The 16,130-nt window shown below is 48.5% G+C and overlaps 1 protein-coding gene across 6 annotated transcripts in view; it reads right to left on the reverse strand.

Moving 5' to 3' along the window:
- The window catches only part of LRRK1 (leucine rich repeat kinase 1), a 123,247-nt gene extending 109,713 nt beyond the window's left edge, over positions 1-13,534 (reverse strand). For 2 of the 6 annotated variants that reach the window (XR_010947285.1, XM_067755858.1), the window contains exons 1-2: positions 13,138-13,404; positions 8,281-8,531 (exon numbers count right to left, since the gene is read on the reverse strand). Coding sequence is in view for 5 of the 6 variants with exons in the window: in XM_067755858.1 (XP_067611959.1) it covers positions 8,281-8,380 (100 nt within the window). In the remaining variant the exon portion in view is untranslated. The other 4 variants (XM_067755853.1, XM_067755847.1, XM_067755850.1 and 1 more) reach the window with 3 other exon arrangements.
- Positions 13,535-16,130: the final 2,596 nt, after the last annotated feature.

The following is a 16,130-nucleotide window of genomic DNA, read 5'->3' on the forward strand; positions in this document are numbered from 1 at the left end:
ATCTGTATCACTTGCTTCCTTAACCAGGGCTGTGTATTACTTTGATAATTTTTAATGTGCTTACTCTTTGATCCTGCCATTCTGCTGGGGTATACTCAACTCTTATGGTAAGAAGCAAAATATGGAAAGAATCTAAAGGCACCTTAATAGCAGATTGATTAAATAAATATTGTTGTATTTACACTATGGAACTTGATGCAAATGAAAAAGACTCCAAGACGTACATCACTCAAGTAAACAAAAGTTGCACAACGCATGTACAATTCAATGTCATGCATGTAAACCCAGAAATATACACAAAAAAGAATTGTGTGTGTGTGGACATGAGTGTAGGAAGAGGATGGAAAAGCAGCACACTCAGCTAACAGTGGTCACCTGGGCAGGATGGCATTTGATTTTATATGAGAATGTGTGTGATTACACACAAGTAACTTTTTCATAACTTCGGGGAGGCCCCTGCCCGCTATCAGGCAGGGGTTCTTTGCTTGGTTTTTGCTTTTGAACCCAGAAGTGCTGGTGATGTTTGCATGGGGACACGGGTGACCACCCATTGGAGGCTTTTGATTCTGAGAGCAGAAGGGAGGGGTGCAAACAGCCTGAAGGTTCTGCCCTGGCCTCTTCTACCTCTAACTCCCAGGTGTAGGCCACTTGTGGCCACCCACCTGTCTAAGAGCTCACAGGGCCATCTGAAGTCCAAAATGAGCTACTAAAAGGAACTTGAAGAATGTCATTCTTGAATACAAAATGTATTCAAATTCTAACCTCAAATTTGCATCATCACTTGGTTCTACATTCAAAATAATGGACTAAATTTTTCAATGCCTTTAAATATCTCTATTTGCTGAAAAATTCAAAGTGCCCCAACTAAGTTATTTTTGGCTTTGGTTCTCCTGAAATGAATAGGTAAGCAATTGATTTTAAACCAACACCTGGTGACATGCCTGGCCACTGGATGCTGGACAATGTAGATGACATAAAAGCTGCGAGGCACAAACATAGCAAGAATTAGCAAAATGAAGTACAGTCCTAAAAAGTTATTTACAATTGAAAATATAATTTCTAACTAATGTGTGATTCCTTCTATAACATTAGGGTTATGGGCTTAGGAAGGATTGTACTGCTTGAGATGCACACTTCTGTTTTTTGCTTTTTTATCTTTTATTCTTTATAACAAATGTCAATAAATAGCAAGATGGTTAAGTAGAATCTGGAGGAACTGAACACAGGGGCGGCTAGGATGGTGAACAGACTCAGAACCGGGAATTCTAAGGAATATTGGAAGCCCCTATTTTCGTTCATCAGAGTTCCTGAATATGTGTGTGAAATCAATATACTAGAGTTTGGACTTAAATGTTATCGGGTGTGATAATTTATATGTTATTTAGTTCTCTCAATTCCCAGAGTTAAAGAATTTCATAAAAATCCCAGTTATGGCTTCTTCAGAGTCTGGCTGATGTGGACCAGGAAACCAGGGAAGTGGGAGAAAATCCTTATCCCTCTGCACTGGGGCCTGGGGACGTCCACGCAGGCACCTGCTCACAGGCCACTGACCTCTTCGTGGAGGCCAGGGTACAGAGCTGGAAAGAGAATCTCCTCCCCTGGCCACTGAGTAGCTGCCCTGCTGAAGGAGTCAGGGGCAAATGTGGGGAATGGGAAGGGGAAGGTGGGCTGAGGCCCTGGGTGAACTTCAGGCTCTGGCCGCCTAGAATGGGGTGGGAGGATGGGGTGCTCTAGAGAGCCCCCACACACAGGGTGGAGGGAAGGGGTGGGAGGTTGCTCTCCCCTTGGCCCAGGTGGTCATGGCCTAACGGTTAGTCCACAGACTAAAAGGCAAAAGCTTGGTGATATCCAAGTGAAATGTGTAACGTTGTGGGCTGCCTGCTCTTGAAGGCAGTGGGATGGTTTGCTCAGCCTAAAAAGGAATCCACAGGGAGGGCAAGGCATCAAAGTTAGTTATTTCAAGAAAGGGGTTAAGGGATGCCAATCGGCCTAGGCAGGTGGAGCTAGAGGCAGTGGAGACAGGACTGGCCTCTGCAGCAGCACACACTTCCCAACAGAGCAGCCCACAGAAAGGCTGGAATATTCGAGAAGGAGTCAGCTCCCTGTTGCTAGAAGTAAGCAAGCGTATTCCGAACAAATAATCAGATGATCTAAGCCTCAGATTTAGGTTAATGTTAAAAGCCCCATCAAACCCAGAGCTTCTGTCATTGGGCAGGACTTTGAAGGCATGAAGCACAGCTGTGTTAACTGCTCCCACGTGGATGGATGCCCATGGCCGTTTCTCCTGTGACCTAGGCCACCACACAGCTTCCCTCCTCTTCACCTCTCGAAGTAAGGGATTCCTTACTGGACAATGGCTACGGTCCCTGGGGGGCCCAGTGCTGCTCCTGCAGCCAGGCTGGAGAGGGCACCCTGCTGACCACAGTCCTAGCAAAGCCCTGTCCTCCCAGCAGGCATGAGCAGGACACCAAGTCCAGGAACAGCTTAACATGTGGGCTGGTGGTTACACTCTGAAAGGCACACAAAACGATGGATCTGCCCCTTGTAGGAGTTCCTACAGTGGCTCACTAAGAAAGCATGCTGCCACTGGAGGGGCACTTCCTTTTCTATTTCTGGAAACCAGGCAGAGCCCCCACTCAGGCAAATCTACTTGGCTCTTGTATTAAAAAGTTATTTTCAAAACAGATTTGAAAAAGCCAAAGGAAGAAGAAAAGGACATTGGAAGTAGCTATGTAAAAACCTAGGATTTGAAGGCCTTCTGGAATGTTCCTTCTCCTTCTTTGGTCCATGCTGTGAGAGGCAGGCAGCGGAAGTCAGGACCACTCACAGAGAGGTGGGGGATGTGGACCACCTCAGGTGATGTCTGTCCAAGCGCCTCTTACCCTTGGTGAGATCCTGAAGAGTCTCACCAAGCGTTCTTAGCCTGAATTATCTAGAAGTTTCCTCATTTCTCTGCTCCCCAGGAGCCTTACCTCAGCTGACAGGACAGGTTTTTCCACTCTGACTGGTGTGAGACGGATGTGGAAGAATGTCTAATGACATGTTTGTCAAACTGGCTGGGTCTGCAGTCCTGGCCCAGTATCTCACTGACCCTCGTTCTCTCAGCTCACACACTCTGAACCCATCCACGTGCTCTAAACATTCCTTCTGCACTGAAGCCCAGCTGAATGCTGACAGTACTAGTTGGAGAAGCACTCACATATTCATGGGTGCTGAAAGGGTTAACCATTCTCAATAAGCACAAGGTGAATTGTGTAAGTCAAAACAGGTAGAGGCACCAACAAACACACCCAGTACACACACACACACACACACAAGACCACTACCAAAAGCCCAAAGGTAAAAAGTTAGTTTTTTACTAATTTTATTAAAGTTTGGATCTTTTCCTAACTCTACTTGGAAGTATAATTATAACATTATTTCCAAAGCATGGTATCTTCCAAGGATTTTTAAAAGGTGAGAGAGCTGCTCCTACATTGAGAATAACTTGGGTATCCACTGGTCCTCTTTCTGACAATCAGTTTCCCTCAGGCAGTGCTGCGAATCAGGTCTGCAACGGTCATCCCTGGGGTGAGGCTGGTGGACTGGGGGGAAGGGGAGGGGAGGCATGACTCCTCTGGGGAGAAGGTGGGGCAGAAAAAAATCCAGCTCATCCAATGGGGACAGAACTCAGAGGGTGGGCCCCATGGGAAGCACAGCTGCAGGTTCCTGGAGTCAAATATTGCCCCATTTAATCCAGAAAGAAATTCGTGGGAAAGAGGCCAGTTAAAGCAAATTTGATCTTGGAAATGAGCACCCAACGAGGGAGGAGGTACGCAGGTTGGATCCTAATCACAAAACTTCCGTACTTAAAGAGAAAACAATTTTTAAAATAAGTTGCAATATTATTCTCTGGTTGCAAAAGTAATGCAAAACAACCACAAAAGAACGCATGCACATTGTACCCCTATGGGTAAGCAAAGAGCAGTGGCTATAATCCCCAGTGACTGTGCTACTCTTTGAGTGTCACCTGCTCCCAGGCTATGGTCTTGGTGTATATAGTTCTATTTTGTGAAAATGAAATCCAACATGCGATATTTTAAAATTGGGCCCACAGAGCTCCGCAGTCAAGGTGAAGATCAGCGGTGGGATTCACCACCCCCACCCCTCCACGACTGTCCATCAAAGCAACTCCACTGTTATAGCTGTTATGTGGGCTGGGGCTCCAGGTAAAGCTTCATGAGAGAAAAGCTCTGTGGGCTGCTTAAATAAATAAATAGAAATACATAAATAAGATACAATTTTAAAGTACTGAAGCCCACCCACTCCTATCATGGTAAATGAATGATGGACAACAATCCTCCCCCTCTGCCTGAATCCACAGCCTGGCTGTGGCCTCCTCGTGCAGGGAGCTCTTCACTTGGGCTCCTCCATGTGACTTTCTTTGGCCAAGGGCAGAGGCATGGAGGCAACAGCGTGCCACTCTGAGCCTAGGCCTTAAGAGACATGGAATGTTTTTGCTTTCCCCGCTTGTACCTCTGCAACTGGCAGGGAAGAAGGCGCCCTGCCAGCCTGCTGGTCTCAGGAGGTTAGGAGCCACATGAAGCAGAGTGCAGACTGCAGCACACAGCAGAGACCCCCCGGACCCCTGCTGGCCAGGAGGCCAGAAATAGATGCTGATTGGCACATCCCACTAAGATTCTGTGTCTGTCTGGATCAGGGTTCAGAGAGGCTGAGCCACTCAGCTGAGGTCACCCAGAACTAAGAATTGAATGCAGGCCTAATGAACCCCACAGACAGGCTCTTGAGCCCTCATCACACTGTGTGAGTCCCAGAAGTGTCTCCCCACCCCTTCTCACTCAGTGAAAGGAAACAGTCATAAACCGGCTGTGGGGTTCTAAACAAGACAGTGACAGAAGTACACATCACTCTAGGTTACAGGTAGTTAGTAATGGCTCCTTAATCCAGAGCCCAGGTAATGGATTCAGCATTCCCAGTACCCACAAAGGTCCCCGTGGTGTCACTGTCTTCCCCTGGACCTGGCAGGAAAGCAGGGTGGGTTCTCTGCTGCCCTCATTCACTGCTCTCAGGTGAGCTGAACGGTAGCTGCAAGAGGCCAGGAGGGGCCTGATGTCGGGCTACTAAGCCATGTAAGCAGCCCGTTGCCAGCAGGAGGGGAGTGTTGTAGGGTTTCATCCCTGGGGGTCCTAGGGCAAGCCCTCCACACTCAGCTCCTTGGCTACCACCTATGGGACCTTTCAACTCTTGAAGAATGGGCATAAATTTGTACTTTCTTCATAATTTCCATAATGCTGAGCCATAGGACAGAATTTTACAATGTATTTCAGGTCACTTTTTTCTCATCTTCTTCAACTCTGTGTTTATGTGTTTTCTTCCGTGCATAAACATATCCCTGAGCATCAGGGTTCACAAGACACCACCTCCCCTGTCGGCACCTTCCAGCCCTAAGCAGTAGAACAGTACCAGTGGGGGCTGCACGATTCCCATAGGCTCCTCAAGCTTTGTGTGTGTCCTGAGGCTCAGCCAGAACAGGGAGGTGTGGAGTCCTGAGATTCCACTGGGGAAAGAGGCCCCTGAGGCAGAAAAGACCATTCTGAGCCTGCTCCCTCCCACCTGGTGATCACAGCTGTCAGGGAGAGGCAACTGGCTGTAGGAGTAGTGTAAAGTTCAGATCCAGACCTCAAAGGAGAAAAATGAGGGCTAGGAGTCAACACTTTGGCCTCTCGTGCACATGAACATTCCCTGGTCATTGCCCTACCTCAGGCCTGGAGGCAGGGCTGGTTCCAGGTCTGTCCAGGGTCCCTTGACCCACGTCCCCAGGAACTGTAAGAGTCAGTGAGGATTCCTGGGCACCTTGAGGTCTCAGCCTTGCCTCTCTGTTGGTGGAACACTGGCACGACCTGGGAGCCTGTTAGAAACGCAAATTCTCGGTGCCCCCAGACTCACAGGATGAGAATCTGCATTTCACCAAGATCCCCAGGGGACTGGAGTATATACTGCAATTTGAGAAATGCTGCTCTAATTTGCTGGTCCAAATCATTTAGACCAGTTGATTCTCAACCCCAGCTGCACAGTAGGATCGTGGAGGTGGGGAGGCAAGAACTTTTAGAAAATACCCCCAGGATGCTGCTCCAGTGGAGCTGGGGGTGCCTGCGCACTGATAGCTTTAGGCACTTCCCAGTGTTTCTGGGGGCCAGGGTGGAGATCCACCGCTCTTTACCAGGACGAGGACGGGGCAGAGTCTCCTCTGGGACTTTTTCAGATGACACAGCCACCCATCCAGTGAGCCCCAGAAGGACCCAGCATCCCTGCCCCCACCATCATTTCTCAGGATTGCTGAGGAGAGGCAGATGGGATACTGCAGCTGAGAGTGCCCTGGAAAGAGGTTCTACCCAAAATCAGGAATAGCATTCCACGCACGTCACCTTGATCTCATGCTAATAAGACACGGCCTTCCTAACAAGCAACTGAAAAAAGGCATACATCCAGGGCTTCCCTGGTGGCGCAGCGGTTGAGAGTCCGCCTGCCGATGAAGGGGACACGGGTTTGTGCCCCGGTCCGGGAAGATTCCACATGCCGCGGAGCGGCTGGGCCCGTGAGCCATGGCGGCTGAGCCTGCGCGTCCGGAGCCTGCGCGTCCAGAGCCTGTGCTCCGCAACGGAAGAGGCCACAACAGTGAGAGGGCCGCGTACCGCAAATAAACAAAAAAACAAAAACAAACAAAAAAAGGCATACATCTGAAAAAACAAAAAGAAAACCTTTCAAAAAATGCAAGTCAAACACTCTGGGAACATTTAGTGCTGGACAATGTCAAGAAGCAAATTCTTTTCTCATTTCATAATCTGACTTATGTGTAAAGAAATCTTTCAGAAACATCACCTTAGTTAGACTTTGGGCATTTTCGATGGAGAAAAAACACTAAGTAACTGAACAAAATGTCTACTGAGCCAGGTACAACACTGAATCGCTAACTCCACAGAGGTACAAACCCACAGGTCCTCTCAAATCCCACAGGATGACCTATACTTTGAGGACGACAGTCCAGGGCTAAGACACAGTTCAAAGGGCAGTTCTGCCCATTACAGGTTGTTGACCCTGACCAAGTTTCTACATCTCTCTTATTCTCATGTTCCTCAGTTATAAAATGGGGATAGAAGTACCATTTATAGGTTGTCGTGAGGATTAAATGAGGTTATTTCCTAAGACACCGAACCCAGTGCCCCATATGTACTAAGGGCTTAACAAATATTTACTGTTAACAATATCAATGATATCCTATTTGGGATAAAAGTGATGCAACTCTGGTGAACAATCCAGCAATATGTGTAAAGAGGCTTAAAAACATTCAAATCTAATAGTCCTGCAAATCCGTAAATCTATCTTAAGGAAATAATCTCAAAACCATGTATAAAAAGATGGACATGGAATGATTTTGGCCTGAGTCAGCAACTAGAAGCAACACAGGGCTTCCCTGGTGGCGCAGTGGTTGAGAGTCTGCCTGCCGATGCAGGGAACACGGGTTCGTGCCCCGGTCCGGGAAGATCCCACATGCTGCAGAGTGGCTGGGCCTGTGAGCCATGGCCGTTGAGCCTGCGCGTCCGGAGCCTGTGCTCCGCAATGGGAGAGGCCACAACAGTGAGAGGCTCGCGTACCGCAAAAACAAACAAACAAACTAGAAGCAACACAAATGTCCCAAAACATCCAGTGGGAGAGTAAGAATTAGGTCAATCATTTTACACAGTGCACCCAAATAAGATGATATTTCCCTGGATCCCACAAGCTAGGTGACTGACACAAAGTTAGGGGAAAAAAGTAGGACACTGAAGTATATACACTATAATAAGTAAATAAAGTTAAAACAAAGTCCCTGCAGCCCAGAGAAGCTGACTAGAAAACAACATACCTAGATATTAACTGTGTTTAGGGCAGTGGGACTCTGGGTGATTACTCTTTCTACTTCTTTTTTCTTTTTTCAATTTTTCTTTAATAAACGTATCATTTGTATAGTGAGAACACAAAACCAAATCCCCATTAAAAAAAATCTTTTTAACAAACATGAAATGATGCCCTGATTCTTAAGATCCACATAAATCTTAAGTCCACATAAATTTTGTCCCATGGCTCCTTCAATGTTTAGAATTTAAGTGAGAATCCCATGATATGTTTTATATTGAAAAACCATACAATTCATCAAATAATTGGCAATTTATATCCTTTGGTTGAGAACCCATTGTTCGTACGTAGAACATGCAAAGCAGGCTTGGCCAGCCCTGCCCTTACCGCTGTTATGGGTCTCCATGGCGTGTCCTGGACACACGGCTGACCCTTCTGGCCCCACACACCAGTACATGCTGGGTGGTCGCCGAGACATTCCAACCATCAAGCCTCGAGGTGGCCGCTCTCCCCAGTCAGTTCCCGCAGTGGTCACAGCAGCTGCAGCTCCCTGAGGGGTGGACTAAGTCATGGCTTATAGTCCAGGGTGGACCAAGTCACAGACACAGCGTCATGGCTGAGTGGAAAGCTGTCTCGTCCTAGTGGTGAAAAAACATCAAGTCAGAAAGCTTTTCTTAACTGTCAAGTCACTTCCTGCACCCAAGCACATACTTATTTATAAGGTCACGTAAATACGCATTGGTGCTCCCCTTCCCCCTTTTTGCAACACTTCTCTTAACATTCCATCTATCCAGTCACACCCGGTCAGATGGTGGCAATGAAAAGACAGAGCTCCCCCACCCCACCTCACAGCTGGGCTCCAATCTGCCCAGCTTCTCCAATCTGCCTGAGAAGAGTCCGGATACTCCAAACAACTGTAGAACACCTACTGGTAAAGGGCGCAATCACTGCTCCATCTACACATATTCATAGTCACCGGCACGGTGACACCAAGACAACCAAATGAGGCTCCTCCTTGCAGGGCTCATGCTCCAGTTGGGGTGGGGCAGACACACACGTACACAAAACAAGGCTTCCCTTTGCCCAGGACAGACTCTCCTGGAAGCCCAGAGGTGGGCACGTAATGACAAAGAGGTAATCACACAGCAATCTCAAAGAGAAGGGTCTAGAAGGCACTGGTACCGGTTATGAACCCAAGTCAGTTTGAGCCCTGGGAGATAACAGAAAGGGGCTCCCTACATTCTACCTGCCCCCACCACCCCAGGGGATCTTTGGCAATGTCTGGAGGCATTTTTGGTCGTCACCTCTGGGGGTGGGGGTGCTTAAAGGCATTTAGCAGGTAGCAGCCAGGAACACTGCTGAACATCCTACAGCACACAGGACAGCCGCTCACAGCCGAGAATTATCCAGAGAAACTGAGTTAGATTAAGACACATCTCCTAAGACTAAGGAGACTGTGATGAGGCAAGTCACTGCTCTCACATGCTGGGCTCCCACTGACCTTGGGTCCCTGACACAAGGACACAGGCTGCTATGCTGATTAAATGACCAGAAGCACCTTGAGGGTGAGATCCAGGCTCAACTAGGCAGGGCCCGGGGTGAAACGCACGATGGGAAGGGATGACCATATGAAATGCATGTGTCTCTCCCAGCATTCATGTGGAGTCTATAGTATAGACATAAAAAGTATGGTGTAATTAGCAGCTGTTCTCTGAGATAGACAACTCTGAATTAGAGGGTGATAGTGTAGTCCAAAAAGAAAATTAAGGTCATGTAAATGATGCCTAAGACAACATCATCTATTAAAAACAGACATGCACCCAGGCAACTTTTCCCAGTTGCTGTGAGATTTCCAGCAAGGTCAAGTTTCTGCAGATACTTTCTACAATAGGACTGGAGGTGGTTCTTACTTGCAATAATAGTGGGAGGACTGGGAAGCCAGCAGGGTCTCCCACCTGCCCTCTGATTAACAAGCTCAGAAGGGGACTTCCTTGGTGGTCCAGTGGTTAAGACTCCTCATTTCCAATGCAGGGGGCATGGGTTCAATTCCTGGTTGGGGAACTAAGACCCCACATGCTACACAGAAAAAAACCCCCAAAAAACACAAGCTCAGAAAATCAATGCTGGAGGGCAGACCCACTGTCTCCCCAGTGAGCAGGTTCTAGAAGGTACCCTGAACAGGGTGGGCACTGAGTATGCTCCAGAACAAGGCTGTGAGAGCACCGGAACTTTCTCATCTTAGAGCCTGGAAATCAGGCCCCTGGCCCAGGTGGTCTGTACTCTTATAGGCAAGGGGAGGTGGGGCTGGGAAAGCCCTGAACCAGAGGTCTTGCCCTTTGTGAGCCCGCACCTTTCCGAACTAAAGAGCAAAAGGTTTAGAGAAACCACACTTGGGAAAATCCATGTTTGAAGTTTGGGAGCCTGAAAAGTCCAAGAAGGAGGGAAGGAATGATCAATCTGGACACTATTTAGGAGACAATCAAAGCTTTGTAAATTGCAAAACCTGGAAAATCAACTTGAGAGGGGACAGGGAGAAGTAGCAAAACAGAATCTCCATTTTAAAATAAAGGCTCCAAATCACACAGCAACATTCAGAAACGAAGGCGCACAGTTGTTATCTGCTTTCAAACGCCTCTCGATATCAGCTACAAATTATACCCAACAACACCTAAAAAATCCAAATGCTAGTAGATGTTCCTTCTGAAAACAGAAGTGTCTTACCATATATGTTTTTAAGTTAAAAAAAAAATCTTAAGAATATTTTAGGCCAACCTTCACCCAGCCATTTTGTTCCCCTTTTCATTTTCAGTTTCCTTTTGAAAATCATTTTACCAATGGAGGATTTTGCCACTGGAACAGTTTTTCAGTTATAATTTGTATTTTGGCTTAGATTCTAAGGTAGAAGTTTTAAGATGAAGTAACTCAAGTTTTGCTCAATCTTTGCCCTCTAAAGGATCTTTGCTTCTTCCTGCTTCTTTTGGGTTCCGATCAATGCAACAAATAATGGTTGCAAGTTACATGTTTTCTTTACATTATAGTATATATATCCTAAAGAGGGTTTCAGGAAGTGTCCTGCAATAGTAATTATTTTAATAATTTTTAAAACCTCACCATTGATGGAAAAGAAAAAAAGGAACCTGATATTCCTTCTACAAATGTTTTTATTGGAACCTTTCCATGGGGAGTGAGCTTCATGAGTTCATGAAACTTACAGCTGGTGGGGAGGACACAGTTAAGTAAGTAAACTTCCTGACATGGAAGAAACATCCTGAACCTGCTCAGTTGTCTTTTCAGGAGGCTTGGAAAGGGCTGCCACTGCCAAAGAGCTGGAAGACACTTGCAAATGAAATGTGTTAGAAATGTTCTTATCATCCAGCTCTTTTTTGAAAAGGCTGGTCGAGCTGGTTGGCGCATGGTCTTTGCACTATTGGCATCCCTTGACCAATATTGGTTTGCCTACAAAACGTGTTTAATGCATTTGTGGACATCAAAATATTACAGAGCTACAAACCGGAGAAATGTGTAGTTCTCAATCCCAGATGAGAACAGAAGCCCTTCATGAGTCTAAAGCCACAAATAAGTTAAGGCTGTCCATTCACCACTCAGTCTCTATACCTGCATGCATTTGGTGCCTCCTGGACAACTCTGGGAGTAAAGATGAAACAGTGAGCAAGGTAGGCACATAGGAAGAGTCTCTGACACCTGGAGTGCCAGTAGAGACTTCCAGGTAAGTTAAAGGAGTAATTAAACAGATAAAGTAGGAACACAGACAGTGGCAACCCAAAGGACATAGAGAGAGGGATGTGAGAGTGAGGCTGGGTTTGGCGAGGGTGGCTGGGTGGGTGTGTGTGGGGGGGCAATGGCCAGGTGGTCTGAGATGGCAGAGGCCAGATCAATTGGGGGATATGCAGGGAAGGAGTTCTTCTGGATTTCATGCCAAGCACAAGAAGAAGCTATTGAAGGGTTCCAAGCAGAGGACAGACACTCTCTAATTTACCTTTTTCAAAAAACAAATTACTCTGGCTGCCAAACAGAGAATCGGGGGGTGGGGCACGGGAAGTACTGCAATTGTACAGGAAAGAGAAGCTAGTACCTTGCACTAGGCAGGGTGGTGGGAAAGAAGGGAATGGATCTGGACATATGTGAGAAGTAGACCCAACAGGGCTTGCTAACAACTGAATTCAAGGGACGAGGGAATGGGATGGAAGACAACTCCAACGTTTTTTATCTGAGCATCTGCGTTTACTACGGGCCACTCCCTGAGGTGTGGAAGCCTGGGGGAGGGAGAGGTTTGGCAGATCCCCAAATCTCCTGTAGGGACACATTAGGTGTGAGGTTTGTATGTTTTTAACTTAATTTTTTATTCTTCCAGGACATAAACAAAGATAAGTCAGACCACAAAAGGAGTTGAATGTTAAACATTTTTCAAAATCTTGTATATTCTAGTTGCCCCTTTAATGCCCGAGGAATTTGAATACAATGGGCGTGAGTAGCAAACTCTCAAAACAGTGCATTTGGTGAGAGGCTCGCTAAAAACAAAACTGCACGCTCCTGTTTTTCTACTTCTCTGATCCTTGCAGGGGGATGTGCTTGTGGGAGAAAAACTTCATGGCCTCAGAACGTGAAGGAGCAGGGTGGACCGACCGCAGAGATCCCTATACTCCGCCGTTACCATCTCCCTCCGACCCCAGCCTTCCGCCACCCCCGACCGCACTCATCTGCGCCCCCGCCTTGGAAGGTCGGCCGCAGAGACCACCAAGGAGATGGCGGGTTTTATCCGGACCCTCGGGCGAGAAGCGTGCACCGGACTTTCCGAAGAGGGCGAAGGCGCTCGGCCGTCTTGCATTGCCAGGCCGTGCCGGCAGACAGCCTCCCGGGCAGTGCCTCTCCGACACCCACACACTCAGACTCACACTCCCGCACACACGCGCGCTCGCACGGCCCGCTCCAACTTGAAGCAAGGGGTTTTCTCCCAAGGCGGAGGAAATGTGTAGACGTCCTGGTGTATTTTCCTTTTGTTGCTTGGTGTCTGCTCCCCCCGCCCCGGTGCCGTCCCGCGAGGCCTCGGGTTCCTCGCCTCGGCCCACACACCCGGCACCCCGCGAGCGCGGCGGGATGCGGCGGGGCCGTGAGCCCGGGATCGCCCCGCGCCCCGGGCCTGGACTGCAGGGCCCAGGGCTCCACGCGGGGTCGCAGCAGGAGGCGGCGGGTCCACGACGGGGCGCGGGCCGGGTCAGCACTTACCTGCGGCGACTGCGGGCAGGGCCGCGGGCGCCTGGGACGCGGGGCTGCGCGCGGACCGGGAGGACAGCGGCGGATCGGGGCCGGGCAGCCCCTCTGCCCTCCGCCCCTGCGCCTCGGGCCGCGCGCTGGGGCCGGGCCGGGCCAGACGCACTTCCTCAATCCTGAGGAGGGCGGGCGGCGGGCGGCGCGAAGAGCGAGCGGGGCGAGGGTCAGCCGCTGAGAGGCCTCCCCACAATGGGCACGAGGAGTCCCTGCGGCCGCCAGCCTCAGTTTCCCTCACCGTAAACCCCGGGTGATCACACTCATTGCTCCCGCCCGGGTGACCACAGGGCCCGCGGGAGACCTTCTAGCGCGAGGTCTCCTCCAAGTTTGGGTACCCTGCTCTCCACGCGGGGCAGGAGCAGCGGTGAGATTGGTTGGTTTTCGGCTCAACCCAGCTTTCCCTGCCCCTCTGTTCCGCTCAGCAGCAAGATTCGCTGATGAACTTCTGACTAGTATATGTGGGTCGTAGATTCTGGCAGTAAATATTAAAAAGACGGGAATTTTCATTTGTGTACACCTCTTTATAGAGCAGACTAGAAATATGTAATTTTAAAGCTTTAATAGTTTGCAAACTATTCCAGTTTGGTGGAAGGTGGAACCCCTTCCACCACATGAATTTACTACTTTAATTATGGATATATACAAAGATGTCACTGGTGAATCATTTTAAATTGTCTGGGTTTTTTTTGGTGGGTGGTGTGGTAGATAAACATGAGGGAGTGTAGACAATTTATTATGTTTCAACCTAATATAAGTATGTTACCACCATTGAGGCCATTATCCAAACGCAGATCATAAAGATGCACGTCCATGCTTGCAGGCAGGCATCGGATTCGGCTCCACGTGCCCACCGGGGAAAGAGAAACATGCTTGGAAAAAAGCGGATGGTTCTGCACCCTGGCAGGACCCGCACCCCAGGCTCCTCCTATGTAATGTTATGACTGGAACATTCTCAAGGAACAGAGACAAATTGCCACCACTGCTATTTCACAAAAGCCGGGCAGCTGCAGCCCCACCCCCACCCCCACCTCCACCTATGACCTTGCAGACAATCCAGGCAGTGACCACTTGGACAAGCTCCTTGGGCCCCTGTTTGCCGAGGTGGCCATGGGGCAGCTTAGCTTTGCTCCCTAGAGGCTGCCCCTCCAGCTCTCCTAGACCAGACGCCCTTCCAAAAGGGTGGGTGCAGTTTTGCAATCCTGCCCTCACCACTGCGGTTCTAATTCCAGTATGCAAAAGGAGGCAGTATGATTGCTACCGAAAAGTTTCTAATAAATTGCAGGGCGTGGCGTCCACGGTTCTGGGTGAGCCCGGCGATGGCGGTGAGGCTCCTCCTGCAAGGCGCGCGGCTCTGCCATCTAGCGATACCGTGAGGAAGCGCATGCCCAGTGCGCCGACCAGGGAGCTGACATAGCCCACGGGGATGGGGGCAATTCAATTTCCCTCTTATTTTATTTATTTATTTATTTATTTATTTATTTATTTATTTATTTATTTATTTATTTAAACATCTTTATTGGAGTATAGCTGCTTTACAATGATGTGTTAGTTTCTGCTTTATAACAGTGAATCAGCTGTACATATACATATATCCCCATATCTCCTCCCTCTTGCGTCTCCCTCCCACCCTCCCTATCCCACCCCTCTAGGTGGTCACAAAGCACCGAGCTGATCCCCCTGTGCTATGCGGCTGCTTTCCACTAGCTATCTATTTTACATTTGGTAGTATATATAAGTCCATGCCACTCTCTCATTTCATCCCAGCTTACCCGTCCCCTCCCCATGTCCTCAAGTCCATTCCTACGTCTACGTCTTTATTCCTGTCCTGCCCCTAGGTTCTTCAGAACCAATTTTTCCCCCTTAGATTCCATATATATGTGTTAGCATACGGTGTTTGTTTTTCTCCTTCTGACTTACTTCACAGTGTATGACAGACTCTAGGTCCATCCACCTCACTACAAATCACTCAATTTTGTTTCTTTTTATGGCTGAGTAATATTCCATTGTATATATGTGCCACATCTTCTTTATCCATTCATCTGTTGATGGACACTTAGGTTGTTTCCATGTCCTGGCTATTGTAAATAGTGCTGCAATGAACATTGTGGTACATGACTCTTTTTGAATTATGGTTTTCTCAGGGCAATTTCCTTTTTTTTTTTTTTTTTCCTGTATGCGGGCCTCTCACTGCTGTGGCCTCGCCCGTTGTGGAGCACAGGCTCCGGATGTGCAGGCTCAGCGGCCATGGCTCACGGGCCCAGCAGCTCCGCGGCATGTGGGATCTTCCCAGACCGGGGCATGAAACCGTGTCCCCTGCATCAGACTCTCAACCACTGTGCCACCAGGGAAGCCCCAATTTCCCTTTTAAATGAGCTTGGGAATCGGCTTGGAAGTGTCTCCACTGTAGAAAATAGCCAGGACACTTGTCACACGGGTGGCCTGTTTTGAGCTGGTTGTATCCCAGCATTTAACTCTATCCATTGGCATGTGTTACAGGTTTGCATGAGGTGACTGCTACAGGTCAGTTAAGATTTCTTTCTGCTTCTTGACCCCCGCTGACCAGCATCTCATGTTGAATTGGCTCCTCCTAAGGTGGGGTCAGTTGGAAGCTACCTCCCTGACCTGCCCTTTCTGCTTTCTGAAGGTATAGTGATTGACTGACCCCTCAGTTCTTCTAGTCACCTCCCTTCAGCTGGGTATTCTGTTTCCTCAGACATTTCTCCTTGGACACTTAAAAAATGTCCCTAATTATCCACCTTCAAGCTCAAGTCAGCCACATGCTAGGAGCAAGAACATTAAAAGGGCTTGGTCCACCATCAGGAGAAGCTAGGGCATTCCAAAGGGTCCACTTTTAGAGAATGTGCCAACCTACTGTGCCCCACCCCGACAGGCACACAAGGGCAGGTGTGTACACACACACATGTACACACACCACAGCCAGTATATGTCCT

Source organism: Pseudorca crassidens, chromosome 1 (assembly GCF_039906515.1).
Source record: "Pseudorca crassidens isolate mPseCra1 chromosome 1, mPseCra1.hap1, whole genome shotgun sequence".
Classification (NCBI taxonomy): domain Eukaryota; kingdom Metazoa; phylum Chordata; class Mammalia; order Artiodactyla; family Delphinidae; genus Pseudorca; species Pseudorca crassidens.